Source organism: Pyrus communis, chromosome 7 (genome assembly GCF_963583255.1).
Source record: "Pyrus communis chromosome 7, drPyrComm1.1, whole genome shotgun sequence".
NCBI classification, from domain to species: Eukaryota; Viridiplantae; Streptophyta; class Magnoliopsida; order Rosales; family Rosaceae; genus Pyrus; species Pyrus communis.
Genome location: NC_084809.1, coordinates 6,344,590 through 6,361,922, shown reverse-complemented (window position 1 = coordinate 6,361,922; position 17,333 = coordinate 6,344,590). Strand labels below are relative to the sequence as shown.

Sequence of the window (17,333 nt, the reverse complement as noted above, 5' to 3'; positions counted from 1 at the left end):
CTGTTGTAGTTAGTAACCATGCAAACTTGTACCATGATCTGAGAATTAGTAATGCTAGAGAGACTAAATTAGCAAACCAACTGAGGTGTCATCAATAAAAAATAAGCACGTTTATCAACGATTAAGTAATAATCCAATCACCAATTTTTATATCATTTAGTTTACAAAATTTAATCTACAAATTTAATCTCCTTTCGTACGACTTATTTTTATGGCAGTTTTTAATTTGTGGTTGTCATCAAGTGTTTGATAGTCTTTTCGTTTCTCCTTCAGTCGAAGGAGGATGATTCTCTACCCTCTTAATCTTTCTATCCTTTCATCCCTTTCTATTTAAATGGTCACGATTAAGCTACGTTAACATCTTATATTAATTTTTTTTATAAAGATAATAAGACAAAAAATTAATATGTGAGAAGAGAAAATGAAAGGGAATGGAAATAGAAGAGTAAAGAATCCTCATCCTCAGTCGAATCTAAAACCTAAACTAGCTAGCCCACCCCTTCCCGACACCCTCACCACTAGGCTAGCCCTAGTGGCTGGCTTGCTTTGAGATACGATCGCAACAATATTCATTGCATGTGATCATACAGAGCTTCTGCAGGAAATCATCATGATCAGCCCATCATCTATGAGAGAAATTCAGATACGGATACAACTACTACCCACAGGCAAACTTAAACCCAGTGGGGTTTGGTGCGTGCATGATTTTGTAGCCTTTGACCGACCCACCTACATATTATTATGCGGAGTTAAAATTCAACTTGTCAAGAAAAAGAAAAAGAACGTGAAAAAAAGGTCGGAAAAGAACGTAAAAAAATGGATACTATTATAAAATGACAGTTTTAATCTAGCCGTTCAACTTTCATTTTGTGTTTTAGTATAAACTACTTCGTGTTTTAGTATAAACTAGAGTAGTAATATCGCACATAGTTAAAATAATTTAAAACTATTCAAAAGCGATACATCATATTAAAACCCCAAATTATGAACAAATTCATGACTCCACCCGTATAAAAATGCCATGAAATGTTTTCGGACTCCCTAACCTAAATATAAATTTTTTTTTGGAAAAATACTAAAAACAGGACATTTTCTTAATCTTGGGTAAAGATAGGATTTTTTTGAATATGAACATGACATGCACAACAATAGGACAAAAATAGAATTTTTTCTACACTGACCAAATTGCCCTCGTATATAAATAAGTTATTTTCTCCCATTTTCTAATAATTCTCTCTCTACTCTCTCTCTCTCTCTCTCTCTCTCTCTCTCTCTAAAATTGATATTTATTGGATGTTGTTAGATAAGTGAAATATAATGGAAACTCCAGTTGGAAGATTTGATTTATTTATAGATTGTTCGTGTTTGCTGGTTGGTCCTTTTGGGAAATGAACACATTTCTGTGCTTGCCGTTGCAAATTGAGGATTTCTTCCTCAAATCATCATCTTCTTCCCCAAATTTGAAAACACAGTTGGAAAATTTGATTTATTTGGAGATTTTTGTGTTTGCTGATTGACCATTTTGGGAAATGAACACATTTATGTGCTTGCTTCCCCAAATTAAAAATCCCATTCAAAACCAATCTGGGTCAAAACCAATCTACAATACAAAAATATATCAGATATCAAAGAAAATCCATTATGAAAAACTAAAGACACAATTTTTTTGCCCTTAATAATAAACACATAATTAAATTGAATTTTGAATCAATATATTCATGTCCAAAATATTTATGTTGTTAGAGCTTTTCCCAAGAGTATGACATGTGTTACTTCAGCGTCGTGGCGCCTGGTAATTGAACATTGAGTCGAGACATTTTCTATGGAAAGGGATCCTCTCCGGATCCTTTTCTCCTAATCCGCCAAATCAGTGAATCCGTGCCACTGAAATTTGATCCAATGGCTGAAGTTATTATGACTTTTAAAGTGAACCTTGATTTATAATCGTTGTATCAAATTTTAATGACACAAATCCATTAATTTGATGAATTAAAAGGAAGGGATCCGAAGAGGATCCCCTTCCATTTTCTGTACCCCTTCTTATCTTGAAAAATCAGAGGCATCCTCCTTGAACCGATAACCATCTTTAATGAGCAACTTGATGACTACATAATTAGTTACCTATGAAATGATATCTATAGTGTCCTTTAAAAAAATATATATATATGGTACAATATTTTATCTATGGAAATATTTATCTTCGCCTACTGCAAAAGAGATATAAAAGAAGGGTTGTACATATACAAATATCCGTACCTAAAAGTTCTTTAGATACATAAAACAATTATGTACTTTGCTTTTCATCGTCATGGAGGGTGAAAATGGTACAAAAAGAAATGAGAAATCGGGACCTTGCTAATCGACAGAGTTCTGACCTTCACCTTATGTTTTAAGAAATTTTAACGAAAAGTTTTCGATACTGTTATTTTAACAAAAAATATATTTTTATATTAAAAAATTAATTATGGTACTATTTACTTTATTATTTTATCTTATTGTTAAAACTCAAAATTTTCAAATTATTTTCATTAGTTTTCACAATTTTTTTATAAGTCTCTGACACATGTGATTAGTCTCCCTCACTTCCATACTTCCTAAAGGGTTTTCTATATAAAAAAGGCTTCTGCGACATGGTTTTTACATTTCGCTGCAAGTCTCTTGCTTCGGTTGAGCAAAATATTTACTAGCCATATGGAGCAAAAGGAAGGAGATGCTGTGGCAATGCTGGAGCTGTACTATTGGTTGGTGAAGTGGAGAGTACAACTCCTGGGGAGGCAATGGAACTTCATGGACGTGGGGACTCTGGTTGTCGTTTTGGGTTTGCATTTCCTTGCCCTTTTAGCACCATTTCATTTCAATGGGAGTGCAGTTTGGTTGGCCATGGCACTGTACGTGATCACAGGTCTCGGTGTAACGCTGTCTTACCATAGAAATCTCTCCCACAAAAGTTTTAAGCTTCCGAAATGGCTTGAGTACTCTTTTGCCTACTGTGGGGTTCTGTCCCTTCAGGTTTGTGAAACAAAAATCGTTCTTAAGATATTTTAATTGCGGAGATTTTACAAGGAAATATTAAACATGAAGCATTTGTATGAAAAGAGAACATTACATGGATTTGACGTATCTTGTTTTAGCAGAAAAGTTTGTGAGAATGATCTACTTTTGGCTTGCAGGGAAGTCCACTTGAATGGGTGAGCACACACAGGAACCATCACCAGTTTACTGATACATGGAATGATGCTCACACCCCAATTAAGGGCTTTTGGTTTAGCCATATTGGTTGGCTCTTTGATTACGGTTCGCGGTTTGGAAGTGTATGTTTTCTTACTATTTCATTATATTTCTCAAAAGAAGAACAATTTTATGATATACGTATGTCATTATCATAACATATTGCACCATAAAGGTTCTTTTGAATATATTCAGATTGAAGGACGACTCAACAATGTTGGAGATCTGAAAAAGCAGCCGTACTATATATTTCTCCATTACACATACCCCTTTCACTCACTTGCTCTTGGAGTTCTACTATATACCGTGGGAGGCCTACCCTTTCTAGTTTGGGGCTTGGTAAATTTTCTCTTCATTACCGTTTACTGTTTAATTAAGCCCTAGCCTAATTTCTCAAACGTTCTTCTTCCTTTTTTGTTGGGTAATAATTAGTTGGTTTTTCATTCTTTACAGGGTGTGAGGACGATACTTTATCTCCACGTTACATTTGCCATAAACTCGATTTGCCACAAATGGGGAAAGAAAGTGTGGGATACTGGTGATTTGTCTAAAAACAATTGGTAAAATCTAACTTTATTTAGTTGATGGAACAAAGTTTCTAATTTCCATGGATAAGAGTAAATGTAATGAATTACTTCAATTGTTTTAGGTTGTTTGGATTGCTAGCACATGGAGAAGGTTGGCATAATAACCACCATGCTTTTGAGTACTCAGCTCGACAGGGCTTTGAATGGTGGCAAGTTGATCTTACTTGGTACGTAATAAGATTTCTTCAAGCTGTTGGTTTGGCAACTGACGTTAAACTCCCAACCGAGATTCAGAAAAAACGAAAGGCTTTAAGCAACAAAATCAGCAAGGAAAAGCCTGGAACAGTTAAAACCAATGGAAACTCCAAAGAATACTGAAAGTAGTAATTAACGGAGACCCAAATTTAAGCTATGAACGTTGTTATTGATTTGCCTTGTAATGTCTATTTTGTATTTTTCTATGCTATGCAATGAACTAATTCAGCTACTTTGAAGAAACGTTGCCTTCTTGTATGAAGAACGAGTGTTAGGATATGAGTAATTTTAAGGCGAACTTGAAAATGTCACGTGTTGTTATTGTTGCATTCTAATTAAAAAGGTGTATTTAATTTTTTTTATACTCTAATAATGGGATATATCAATCTTGTTGTCGATTTATATTATCACACATGGAATATTAACACTACATGACATTGTTCTAAATATATACATGCAAATATTTCTCATTGGATATTAGGCTATCTCCAACTTAAGGATCTAAAATCTCAAATCTAGCCCCGTGTTTAACTATTCACCTATATGTATGAGGTTATTCACCTATTCACCTATCTGTGACTAAATTTTAAGATTTTAGACCCTTAAGTTGGAGATAACCTTAAAATAGCTATATTTACTAAATATCCTATGATTTTTATTTAATCTATGGGTTGTGGGATTGGACTTCCACAATCTAAATGAAGTGATAAGTTTACTTTGCAAAATGAATAAAGATCATAACCTTGGAACACTGTCGTGACGCAGTGTCAGCCAAAGACTTTACGATGTCTAAGTAATTAGTAAACAAAAACTTAGGAATAAAGATGAGTTTCGTAACAACTCATCTACAGCTTTGGATGCTTTTCATCTTCCAAAACAAACTTCTATATGCTCCAAATACAGCTCAAGCAAACTCACCTACCAAATAAAAGTAGGAATGAGTTTTCTTTTTTTGATGGACTAGATACTAACATTCAAACTCAGGGCAAAAACAAGCGTCAAACAAATACAAAGAAAACCCAAACAGAGGACTAACAACATTTCAGAATCAAACATCTAACACAATAACTTAGTATTAGATAATTACTATTTCAATTGTTAATTGTTAGAAGCCTTGGGCATTAACTCAATAACTCAACCGTGCTTGCTACTTACTTTTTAGACATTACATAACACAAAATTAAATCACATAAGTGTTTGTGCCTCAAAGAATGAATTTGGGCCGAGAGGAAATAAACCAAAACGGAAGGCCGTGATTCTCGGCTCAATGGTGATTCTTCAGGCCGATGGCATTCTTAGCCTAGGAATGTAGTGCCAGCGGTTCGACCGAGTCCTAATGAATTTGGGATTACTAAAGGATCAAACTTAGGTGTGGCTCGGTAGAGTCTTGAATGAATTAAAATTGTTAAGGATCATCATGGGTTTTGATAAGATTTGAATCATTCCAAGAATCAAAACTTGCGGGTGATCAGATAAGGAATGAATTAAAGGGACTATGTTCAGATCCTAGTTCAAGTCAAATAGGTTGAGACTAGATAGAGATAATGTTCCAATAGAAGAGGGGTTTGATGAGTATTCATGTGGGTGTCGAGGAGTCATAGTTCTAGCAGGACTCTACGTTAACAGGTTTGGCCATTACGAAATTCACCCCTATAATAGAAATGGTTTTGCTAAGTAGAATGACCTTCAACTAAATAAACAGTTGAACGCTCTATGCAAAACCCTTCTCACACCCTTGAGAAAATACTAACTATTTCACTAACCCCTTCGTCAATTCATATGCAATTGGATTAATATCATTGTGTTGACAATTGCGACATATTCAGTTTGGATTAACATTACTGGAGCCGTAGAACTAGTCAATCGAAGTACGTTTAGTTTGGATTAACAACATTACTTCTAATTTGGTTGCTTATCAATCCAAGTCTCAGCCGGTGAAGAATCTACGATTCTTTCGCCAAACGAGGTCAATTCTCAACTTTCTCAATGAAGTGAGGTGATCTATAATTATTTACTCACAAGTGCACTTCAAAATTCGGCATTTAAACAGCTGAAAAACATTTACCATAATCACACTCATCTCTTTTGAGCATCTTTGTCCCTACAGCCTAATATCGATTTGGTGTACTTATATTTTCACAAATATAGTTGAAGCAGCCAAATCTTTGTAGAAGATCCTAAACTTAGTAGTATATTGCATAACCTTATCTTCAGGTTTTAAAACTCTAGGCCGAGAGTGTTCCTCCCTCAACCGAACTCGGTCCCAAGTTGGCATGCCTACATCAGCAAGAAAGATGTAATTATCTCAATGGTTGCTTGGCCTGTGCGCTGCGGCGTAAACTTTGTAATTTCCAGGATAAAAAATTGCCTAAGATCTTTCAAGGTGTTGCATATAAAAATGGCTTTAGGGCTAATGTGCTTCTGGCTCTCGACTAGTAAAATTGATTCATGTATACTGAGAGTGTCAGAGATAGTAATCTTTTTTTGGCTAAAGTTTTGAGTGTAAATTCCATCTAGCAAAGTCGTCGAATTTAATTGAGAGTTAGACTAGAAAGTGATTTGAGTGAGATATTTTAATCTCCATCATATAATATCATTCATTGTGTGTGATCAAGTTGTGCGAGAAAGCTTATCCGCGACCAGAGTTGTGCGACCAAGAGGCGACGATGAGAAGCAAGTACGAAGACAGGGGCAAGGCAATCTCCATCATATAATACCATTCACTATACTTGTTGGTTTTTCCTTAGTGGATTCTTTAATCGGCAGTGTGCCTGTGAATTTTGTGCATTGAGTGTGGGGTTTTACACATAAAAGAAACTCATTGTGTTCTTGTCTCGGTATTTAATTTATTGAATTACAGTTGCATCGCAAGATTGAAACGCATGTGGGCTATTTTAGTTTGACTGTTTATCTGTTGGTTTGGATTCTTTGATCTATCTGTGTTTTCAAAATTTGACTTGGTTCATACACTTACGTGCTCATTTGGTATGTGGATTAGATTGGAATAGATAACTACCTAATTCCAAGTTATATATGTTGAAGTGAGAAATGAAGACTACGACCAACAGGAGGGTAGACGATAGATTACTTATGAAGAAAATTTATCTATTTATATAGTCCTCTCCAAAATGGTATAAGTAGAAGGGATGAGTTTTCTTCATGTCTTATCATCTTCTATTCCTCTCCAAATGAAAGTTCGTTCACTTGGACCTTCAATATGCTTTAAAATTAAAAAATTATCCTTTCCAATCCAATCCAACATACCAAACTAATCCCAAATCTAATATTCATCCATTTCCAATGCGAGATTGGGAAATGATTCCCATTCCAATAACAAACGAGACCAATAAAGAATGCACGTTTTAGCTGTGTGTTTTGGTGTGTAAGGTGAGTAGACCAGCTAGGAAAATACTACGGTGCAATAGCGGCCCTGGCCGGTCGAGCAGTTCTTCGACTAAAAAATAGCCCCCTATTTCTTATCAAAAGAGTGCCGGTGGCAACTTCTCCTTCTTCTCCTAGCCTTCCTCCCTTCTTCCCGTCCTCCCTTTCCCTTCTATTCCCCCTTCTCATCCCAGATTTCCCTTGCCTCGCCATCCACCCCCTCTGTTTCTTTATGCCATCTTCCCCAACCCAGTCTTCTCAGAGCCCCACTTTCCTCTCCCCTCTCGTGTCATTCCTCCAACCTTTCTCTCCCACCATTTTGATTTAGTTTCACGCCTCGTCCAAATCCGGATTATGCCTTGCTCAAGGCCTCTTCCCTGCCTTGGGGTATGACGCATGATCTGGGTTGGGAATTGTAGCTACTGGTGGGTTGGAGCCACATTTCATCACTCTGCTTTGGTGTTGTGGACTTGCCGAAATCCATGCTCAAATTAGAGCTTAATGCCTCATTGATGGTGCTGCTTTAGTTTGGGTGTGCAAATCTGGCGGTGGCTCTGTTTGGGCTTCTTGTCAATGGTCACATCTAGAACCTCTGTTGCCGACGGTTCATTGTTGCTGCTTCACTGGATTTGTGGATGTGGTACTGTTGACCCTAAAAACTACAAAGCCTACGTGGCGTGCAGGCCGAGTAACTAATGAGCTAACTACATCATTCGGTTGATGCAGGGCGTGCCAACTCGTCGGCATAGCTCAGCCGAGCAGTAAAATTTGTTGATGTTGCTTTGATCGCGCTGCTGACTTCTTGATCTCGCAACTGCGGCCGAGGAAGGAACAAGTCTCGGCCTTTGGGTTCTCGAGCCTGAAAACAAGGCTACTAGTTCTGCGAAGTTCATGAATCGTCGGTGCCGGGTTCGGTCATGGTGATTATATTCGTAAGAGTATAAGCACGTCGAACCGGCTCTAGATTATACGGACACAAGTACTCAAAAGAGATGTATGCCTTGATGGTGAATGTGGTCTGGGCGTCAGAATGCCGAACTTTGAAACTCACTTGTGAGTATCTGATCATAAAATCACTCGACATTCAATGTGCCGAATGTAGTAACTTATAACACTTTACTTTGCCAAGAAGGCTAATAAGATGACCTCTACCAATAAGGATTCGGAAATCGTTCTCGACTAAGACTTGGATAGGTAACCAGTCGGCCTCGACGCAGTGCTGTTTATCCAAACTGAATGTGCTCCTCAGTCGGCTGATTCTATGGCAACAATGCTGTTTATCCAAACTAAAGATGTTCGCCGGTTGCCTTCATAGTGTTGTTTATCCAAACTGAAGGTGTGTTGGCGGAAAAAGAAAATAAAAAAAATCTCAAGATGTTTGAGAGGTTTGCGTAGGGCAGTTGTGTGTTAAATTCGAGAGGACTTGAATAGTGCACTCCGCTCTCTATTTATAGCAATAAATCCTCCTTACTATCGATTTAAAACCATACTCGGATTAAGACTTCTCATTCTGATCCAACCTCATCTCGACCAATCCTACTCTTATTAGGACTTTGAACTCAACCCCTTTTTCAGGCCATATTCATTTCTGGCCAAGAATCCTCACTGCATTAGGACCCCTTATCGTACTAGGACTTCGACCCATCCACTCTTATCCAAATCATTCATTCTTGCAATAGGACTCGACCGCCCTACCTGAACGGCTTAGGACCACCAGACAACTCATAGTATATTCCAAAAAGCTTTGGGCCAAACATAAACCTACGCTCAACCCAATAATATTATTTTGGGCCCAAATAGGTACGTAGTTGGACCCGTCTTGTGCCATGGCACTTCCGTGGTCCTTACCTGAGGGTCTTATCCTTCCATCAGATGGTGTCAGTTGTGTGGTTCCCTTCTCGGATTAGTTTATTTTAGCCTAGTTTAGTTTATTTTAGGTTAGTTTAGTTTTGAGCTAGTTTAGTCTAGCTCTATTGTCTCGCCTAGTGAGTGTTGTGGCCGCACTGCAACAATGGCTATATTTGGTTTTAGCCTTGAGCATTGTATTATGTGGTCTTGTCTACTAACGATGACTTTATGTGGCATCACCCCTGCGATAACTTTATGTGGCCGTGCTATTTGGCGGCGACTGTTTGTAATCACCTAGACAAATCTGTTATATACCATTTTTGTGACAAGTTTGTATTGGTGTTGTGGGAAGTTTTCGTACATGTGGTAGCTACTTAGATCATCTCCAAAGGAGATGTCAAATCCTAGCTGGAATTCCATGTAATCAAATTTGAAGGTAGAAGTGAGCTCCAACCGATATGTCAATCCTATGAGGATTGACATATGAGAAAATGTGATGTCAATTTTTTTTAATTATTTTATTATGTGGGTCCTATTAATGCACCAATTATAGATCTTGAAAAATGTATTTTAATTGATTTCTTTTTAAAATGAATCCTATGAATATCATTTATAACAAAGAAACATATCGGTTGGAAAAAGAGAAAATCTGACATTACCACATCAGCCATCAAATTAACATTTGATATTTATCTTTTGACATCTCCTTTGGAGATGCTCTATTATTGTCTCATTTGTGCAAATTAATTTTCAGATCATTGTATTTGGTACTAGAGCATTGTACCCAATTAATATAATGACAACTCACTTTTAAAATCTCTGACCAAATAGTATACATGCATCTCGAAGTGGAAATTGAAAGGGAAAGGGGAAGCAGTTGCGTAAATTCTTGAAACTTTGAAACGAAAGGACATGAATAAATACACATAATACGGGAAGAGGATCCTCTCTCCTGAGTTTAAGATGGGGATCTTCCTGACCAACCCATCTGGGCCGTTCAAACTTAATCTAACGGTTGCAATTATTATACCTTTTAGAGGGTCCTCCTGTTTAAAATCGTTGGATTAAATTTGAACGGATCAGATAGACTGGTCAGGAGGATCCCGAGCTCAGTGAGGATCCTCTCCCCATAATACGTACACGCTACTAACTAATTAGTCTGCAGAAATCAATGCAAAATTCAATATTACGCACATGGCACATGCAAGTGGTCCACTAAATGCATGCAGATCACGGAGGCTCTCTGTACAGCTTCCAGATCCAATTGCTACGTGCATGGCCCAACTTTTCACTAGGATATGGATATTGAAGACCACGTTTAACATACCTATATGAAATTTTAAATGGTTATTTTCATTGTGTGCACTTATATCAATGTCTTTTCTATAATTTTATTCGACGAGTTAAAAACTAATTAGATATCGAATTCAACATAAACATAATATGCCTTTACTATTCATGTAAGTCATCTGAGACTAAGAAGACTATTTATTTATTTATATCAATGTGAATCAACAACTAATTTATAAATCAATGTATGAAACGACATCTCTTCATTCTATCATTGTTAGGTTTAATATTCTTTAAATTTAAATTTTTAGAGTTTGCTAACAAAAATAAATAAGTTGAATCAACAACTAATTCATAAATCAAGACATGAAACAACGTATCTCTTCTTTAGAACATCTCCACGGAGAGATCTAAATCTAAATTGTAAAAATCACATTATTTACACCTTATTTTGCATTTCCGTAGATGTGAATGTAGATGTACATTCTACTCCTATGGAAGAGATGTAAATTGGGTATCTCATTTATTTTTCTCTCTATAACTCATGCGGCACAGACACACCTTCTAAAGATGAAAAATAAGATTATATTAGATTTGGAAAATTGATGTATATTTTGCATCCTTCCCTTTAAGAGCATAATTTTCGGCCAACAAAAAAAATATAAAATTTCTATTTCATGGAATTTTTTTTTTTTTTTTTTTTGGTTTTTGGAGACGCTCTGAGTTGTTTTTCGTAGGTTTTTAAACTTTCCTAATTAGTCTTCTTGTGCTATATATAATTTTCTATTTGTTTTTTCATTGTTTCTAATATTCTTCTTTTATTAGGTAGAAATTAGTAGGTGGATTTTCTTTCTTTTTGGGGTTTGTGATATCTCATCTATTATTTTATTCGAGTCGGCTTATTTCTTGTTTCAAGTGAAGTTTGGAAGAATGATTTGGAAAAGTTGTTGACGAGGTGTGAATTTTTCCTTTTTCTTTTGTTTTCTTTGTGAAAGTTTCGTGCGTCGCTTCTTTTTATAGATAATTTTCAGGTTTGGATTTGAGATGAACCACTTTAGTATTTTGTTGTACTGATATTATATGTTGTGCTTTTTTTTTTTTTTTATATTGAATGAAGTCTCTTTTCCATTAATGCTATATTTCTACAAGCTAGAGTAGTTACTGTGGAAAATTTAATTTGGATTATGTCAAAATCATAATTAATACATATATGTATAGTGCACAAATATACAAGTATTGTCAAAATTTTAGAAAGACATATTAGCACCATACCATTAAACATATCGTTACAGTCTTCAATTTCTATTTTATCACTTGCATGCATAACAAGTGGAAAATTTTTAATACCATTTTCATATTTGTAATAAATATCATAGAAAATTTTCATGTAGGAACATACGGGAAAGCCTAAATACCACAGTATATGCACGCAGATATATACTCATATGCTAGATATAATGAAAATACAACTCCAACTCAATATCTTAATTAATTAGTATGCATAATGTTAGTCAATTGAGGAAAGTACAGTGAAAGTAATTAAACTCCAGCTTTATTAACAAGAATATATATCATTATTATATATTATATAGGCTGCATTTTAAATAGCTGAGATGAACTTCATAGCTGGATCGAGATTCAAGCTTCCATGATTTTGTTGTTCAAATCTTTCCGCCATTGATTTCTGTTTCAAGCTTTTCCTGGAGCTCCCTGGTTTGGTTGTTCATGTTGTTGCTTAATAAAGCTTTTCGTTTCTTCTGAGTCTCAGTAGGACGCTGTACTTCTGTTGCCAAACCAATAATTTCAAGAAATCTTATTACATACCACGTAACATCAATTTCCCACCATTCCAAGCCATGCCGAGCTGAGTGTTCAAATGCGTGGTGATTATTGTGCCAACCTTCTCCATGAGCCATCAATCCAATTAACCTACGTACGTACGTACAGAAATCAAAATTTGTAACATTGTTAGCTATTACCTATATATACAACTTGGAGAAGATTTTCCATCACACATAGCTAAAATTACCAGTTGTTTCTAGACAGATCACCAGTATTCCATACTTGTTTTCCCCATGTGTGGCAAATCGAATTTATTCCAAAAGTAGCATGGAGAAAAATTACTGACCTTACACCCTACAAAAAAAAAAAAAAAAACACACTCACACTTCGAGAAGTTAATATGTATGTGTGTATGTGTATATATGGATAAGAATAACTGATATGTTCATATCCAAAAATAAAGGTACCATTATTTACCACAATCAAATGGTAAGTCACCATGAAGTAATATGGTTCTAATTACCTAAGTTACTTTTGCTTTGGGCTAATAAGGTAGTGTTTCACTTATAAAGTTAAGAAAAGAACCAATATTTAATTACCAGCCCCCAAACCAAAAATGGTAGTCCTCCAACAGCATAGAGCAGCACTCCAAAACTTATTGCATGAAGGGGGTACGTATAATGAAGAAATCTGTAGAATGGATCTCTTTTCAAGTCTCCAACGTTCTTAAGTCGTGCTTCATACTGCAAAATTTCAAAGTTCAGAAAAATTATCATTGGTATGTCCATTTGCTTAGCTCGGTGCATCAAAGGGATTTTTCTCTTACAAATTGCTAATATATCATGTATCTATCTCTCATAATCTGACCTATTAAGGGATGCGAGCGATAGACACAGAGTCATATACATGTGATTGTATGCAAGAACTACTTATGAGGGAGCTAAAGAGTTTCATACACTTCCAAACCGAGACCGAAAATCGAAGATCCAACCGATGTGACTATACCAAAATCCTCTAACGGGACTATGAGGGTCTTTCAATGTATCTGTAAATTGGTGGTGAGATCGGTGTATGCTCACCCATTCAAGCGGACTTCTCTGCGAACATTAAAAAGTACAATAACGAGTCTAACAAAAATTTCTCTGCAAACGTACATAAAAGTATATATACCTGAAACGATAGGACTCCGCAGTAAGCAAAGAAGTATTCAAGCCATTTGGGAAGCTTGAAACTCCGGTGGGAAAGTTGCCTGTGGTAAGAAAGATTTACACTCACTCCTACAACAAAATAGAGTGCAACTGCCACCCAAAATGCAGGCCAGGTGAAATGAAATGGAGCTAAAAGAGTAAGCAAATGCAAAGCCAAAACGACAACTACTGAGCCTATATCCACAAAGTTCCATTCCCTCCCCAAAAATTCTACCCGCCACTGCGTCACCCACTCTCCCATTTGGCTTGCCACAAAACCCTAATTCTCTGCTTTCTTTTGCTTCTTCTTAATTTATCAGTTGCTAATTTTGATAGTGCATGGTGCAGAATGAATTTGCATATTATATAGAGTGAAGGGTACCCCTACCCTAGGCTTTTGTTGGACCATACTAATTATTACGCACCTTTTCTATATATTCTTATTTTTTGTTTTTGATCACTTTATATATCTAAACTACATATTAAAACAACTTTCTTTATCAATCAACAGAGGTTGAAAAAACTATTTAGTCTTTTATCATAACAAAAAAAGTTAAGGGTAGTAACATAATTTTACAAAACAAAATTTTGCTATTTTTTTGTTTAAGCCTCATCTACAGGTAATTTAATATCTCTGATTTTAAAAATAAATAAATAAATAAACCTCTCTCCCTCTCTCCCCCTCTCCTCACTCCCATGTTCTCTCTCATTCTCTTCCTCTCTACTACAATTTTGATTTAAAAAAAAAAAAAAATTTACACACCTTAGTGCGTGGGCATATACCAATACTTATTAAGTAAGTTTTTTCAAGTATAATTGCTACAAGTGCTCACCAGTTTCCAATCTGTTCAGGACCCCACAGGAAAAGTCTTTAATTAATTTCTTTTAAATGTTTACTTCTTTAAGTTATATTAAAATGAGGGGAATAAATTTTTTATATCGAGACTTAGAAGGAGTGGTGCTACCATGGGTTAATTTTTGTCATTTGATTTTGTTCAATTTATTCAATTTGACAATTAAAAATTAAAAAAAGTATATGAAAGATAAAAATAAATGTGTGAAAAACATCACCCAATATGAAAGTCATATTCAACATGACAATGTACCATATAATATTTTTATTTAATTTACAATGATGACATTGTTCATAATTATGTGATTACGAATTCACCCTCAACTCAAATCAAAGATTGAGATGAACACCAAGTTGCTACCAAATTAGAGCATCTCACTCGAATCCACTGGCGGAGGCACCATGAGATCAGGGCTGGTCCGGACCCATTTTGACTTCTAAGAAAAATTATATTAAGGAATGAGTAATGTTAGAGAGATTAAATTTTATAAATCAAATGATGTGGTTGTTGACAATTGAATTATTACTTAACTGTTGATTAATATATTTATATTTTATTGGTGACACATCACTTAAAACTACTTTTTAAGTATCAAACATAACCCCGCTGGGCCATTTCACAATTGAGTTTAATATTTTATTAATCTCCTGAAGCAAATTAATAGCATTTAAAATCAACACAATATTTCACTTTTCCTCGAAGAGTAATCGTTCATTTTTAATTATAAAATTAAAAACATTCTTCTTTTCATAGTGCAGCCAAATTTCGGAGTGATTCCCTCTCTTTTTTAAAAAAAAATCTCATGCGTTTTGTCATCCCAAATTTGAGACTATTTAACAAATAAGTCTCAATTTTTTTTAATTCTCTATTTTTTTTCGTCTATATTCTACATCGTACATTAGAGTTAAGCTTTGTAAAATTTTTATTGATCTCATTGAGTTTAATAATATAGGTGACGGAAGTATAATGCAACAATTTTAAAATATACAAACTTGTTGCCGACAATTATAATATTTGTGAATGTAAGATTATCCATGCGTTTGATTTTTTGCACTTTTTATTGCTGATATATATATATATATATATATATATATATATAATATTTTGAAGATTTACAAATACTATCCATTTTTTTAAATCTTTGTAAGAGATCCTTCCTCGGTGAAAATTCTAACGTCATTATTCATATATCTGGCCAACTTGTGAAGAACGTATGTCGGGTGGTATGGAAACATCTCCAGTGCGTTATTAAGAATTACCTGTGTTTTTGGTGATCTTTCTATGCTGTTTTCAGTTGATATTAATGTTGAAATCGTCACCACTTGGACGATCACAAATATGAAACTGTACATTATAAACAAAGGAATTATTATAAGCACTGAAAAATCTCATTCTACATTTCTTATAAGTGTATTTTACTTTCTAATTTATAAAAAATTTAAAGTGCAAAATAAGATTTATGGAGTGCCAATAACAATTCTCATAAATAATAACAGGGGTAAATTACATTTTCATACCTCAGGTTTGGGGTCTATTTCAATTCCTTACAACATCTTCAAAACATTTCACTTTCATACCTTATGTACTATTTATTTTCTAAATAATACCTCCGTTACATTTTCCATCAATTGATCCGTTAAGTGCTGACGTGGCTGCCACATATATGCCATGTGGCTGCCAAATGTCTGCCATGTGGCAAAAAAAATATTAAAAAAAAAAAAAAACTTCCAAAAACGGAAACCCGCCTCTTCTTGCTCCCAAGCATCCCAACATCCCTAAACCTGCAACAACAAGAAGGAGAAGGAGGAAAAAAAATCCCAAAAATCATCTTCGCCGGGGGGAGGATATAGGATCTGGGTTTCGCGGGAAGGTCGCTGGGTGGGGGGTGTGGTGGGAACGGGAGGGATAGTTTCAAAAAAAAAAAATTTCCCCCTCCCTACCTCCCTCCCTCTTCCTCTTCTTCTTCTTCTTCTTCTTCTTCTTCTTATTCTTCTTATTGTTGCATATATAGGTCAGTTGGGAGGGGGGAGGGATAGTTTCAATTTTTTTTTTTCTTTCTTCCTCCCTTTTCTTCTTCTTCTTCTTCTTCTTCTTCTTCTTCTTCTTGCAGACTATGGGTCGCTGTGTGTTTCAATTTTTTTTTTTTTTTTAGGTGAGAAAATTTAGGTTTTGGGTGGGATGGGATGGGTTTTTGGATGGGAGGGGAGGTGAAGAGAGTGGAGGAGAGGTAGGATGGGAGGGGAGGTGAAGAGAGTGGAGGAGAGGGAGCATGGGAGGGGAGGTGAAGAGAGTGGACGATGGGATGGGAGGTGAAGAGAGTGGAGGAGAGGGAGGTGGTTGGGATGCTTGGGAGGGAGAAGAGGGGTTACGGGGATGGGGTGGGTTTCTGCTTTTTATAGTTTTTTTTTTTAAATTCATGTTTAAAAAAAATTTAAAAATTATTATTTTTGTCACGTGGCAGACATTTGGCAGCTACGTGGTATATATGTGGCAGCCACGTCAGCATTTAACGGATCAATGGATGGAAAATGTAACGGAAGTATTATTTTGAAATAAAATAGTACTTAAGGTATGAAAGTAAAATGTTTTGAAGATGTTGTAAGGAATTGAAATAGACCTAAAATCTGAGGTATGAAAATGTAATTTACCTTAATAACAGCCATTTGCCCAGACAAATGAAGAAATTCTAAGTTCGTATCTCCCGTTACAAAGCCGGGCCATTCTTTACTTAGCTTGGGCCTTTGTTTCGATAAGGGCATGTGATTGAATTTATGCTAAAGGTAAAGGTAATTGGGTGGGACCCCAGCCAGAACCCTAACCATTACTGTCCTCCCCTATATAAGGAAAACTAATGAAAATGACTTGAAAAGTTTTAATTTTAACGATAAGGACAAAATAAAGGGTAAAGTGAATAGTACCAGGATTGACTTTTTAGTGTAAAAATGTGATTTTTCGTTAAAGTGAACAGTATCGGGAGTTTT

General features: G+C 35.5%; 2 protein-coding genes across 2 annotated transcripts; one reads left to right on the top strand and one right to left on the bottom strand.

Moving 5' to 3' along the window:
- Positions 1-2,691: 2,691 nt before the first annotated feature.
- LOC137740982 (palmitoyl-monogalactosyldiacylglycerol delta-7 desaturase, chloroplastic-like) lies at positions 2,692-4,133 on the top strand. The gene is made up of 5 exons (XM_068480790.1): positions 2,692-3,009; positions 3,171-3,311; positions 3,424-3,567; positions 3,682-3,788; positions 3,878-4,133. Exons 1-5 carry the CDS (start codon positions 2,692-2,694, stop codon positions 4,131-4,133), a joined length of 966 nt encoding a protein of 321 aa, XP_068336891.1.
- Positions 4,134-12,190: 8,057 nt separating this feature from the next.
- LOC137741039 (palmitoyl-monogalactosyldiacylglycerol delta-7 desaturase, chloroplastic-like) lies at positions 12,191-13,807 on the bottom strand. The gene is made up of 5 exons (XM_068480846.1): positions 13,482-13,807; positions 13,268-13,408; positions 12,911-13,054; positions 12,559-12,665; positions 12,191-12,458 (listed from the first exon to the last, which is right to left on the bottom strand). Exons 1-5 carry the CDS (start codon positions 13,758-13,760, stop codon positions 12,191-12,193), a joined length of 939 nt encoding a protein of 312 aa, XP_068336947.1. The 5' UTR covers positions 13,761-13,807.
- Between the last annotated feature and the right edge of the window lie 3,526 nt (positions 13,808-17,333).

Bases quoted from the DNA above. Each gene is read 5' to 3' on its own strand.
- LOC137740982 (XM_068480790.1), top strand. From the start codon at position 2,692: ATGGAGCAAAAGGAAGGAGATGCTGTGGCAATGCTGGAGCTGTACTAT. The intron at 3,312-3,423 runs GTATGTTTTCTT...GAATATATTCAG, and splicing joins ACGGTTCGCGGTTTGGAAGT to ATTGAAGGACGACTCAACAA. The intron at 3,789-3,877 runs GTAAAATCTAAC...CAATTGTTTTAG, and splicing joins GATTTGTCTAAAAACAATTG to GTTGTTTGGATTGCTAGCAC.
- LOC137741039 (XM_068480846.1), bottom strand. From the start codon at position 13,760: ATGGGAGAGTGGGTGACGCAGTGGCGGGTAGAATTTTTGGGGAGGGAA. The intron at 13,055-13,267 runs GTATGAAACTCT...GAAATTTTGCAG, and splicing joins TTCGGTCTCGGTTTGGAAGT to TATGAAGCACGACTTAAGAA. The intron at 12,666-12,910 runs GTAATTAAATAT...TTTTTTTTGTAG, and splicing joins CATTTTTGGTTTGGGGGCTG to GGTGTAAGGTCAGTAATTTT.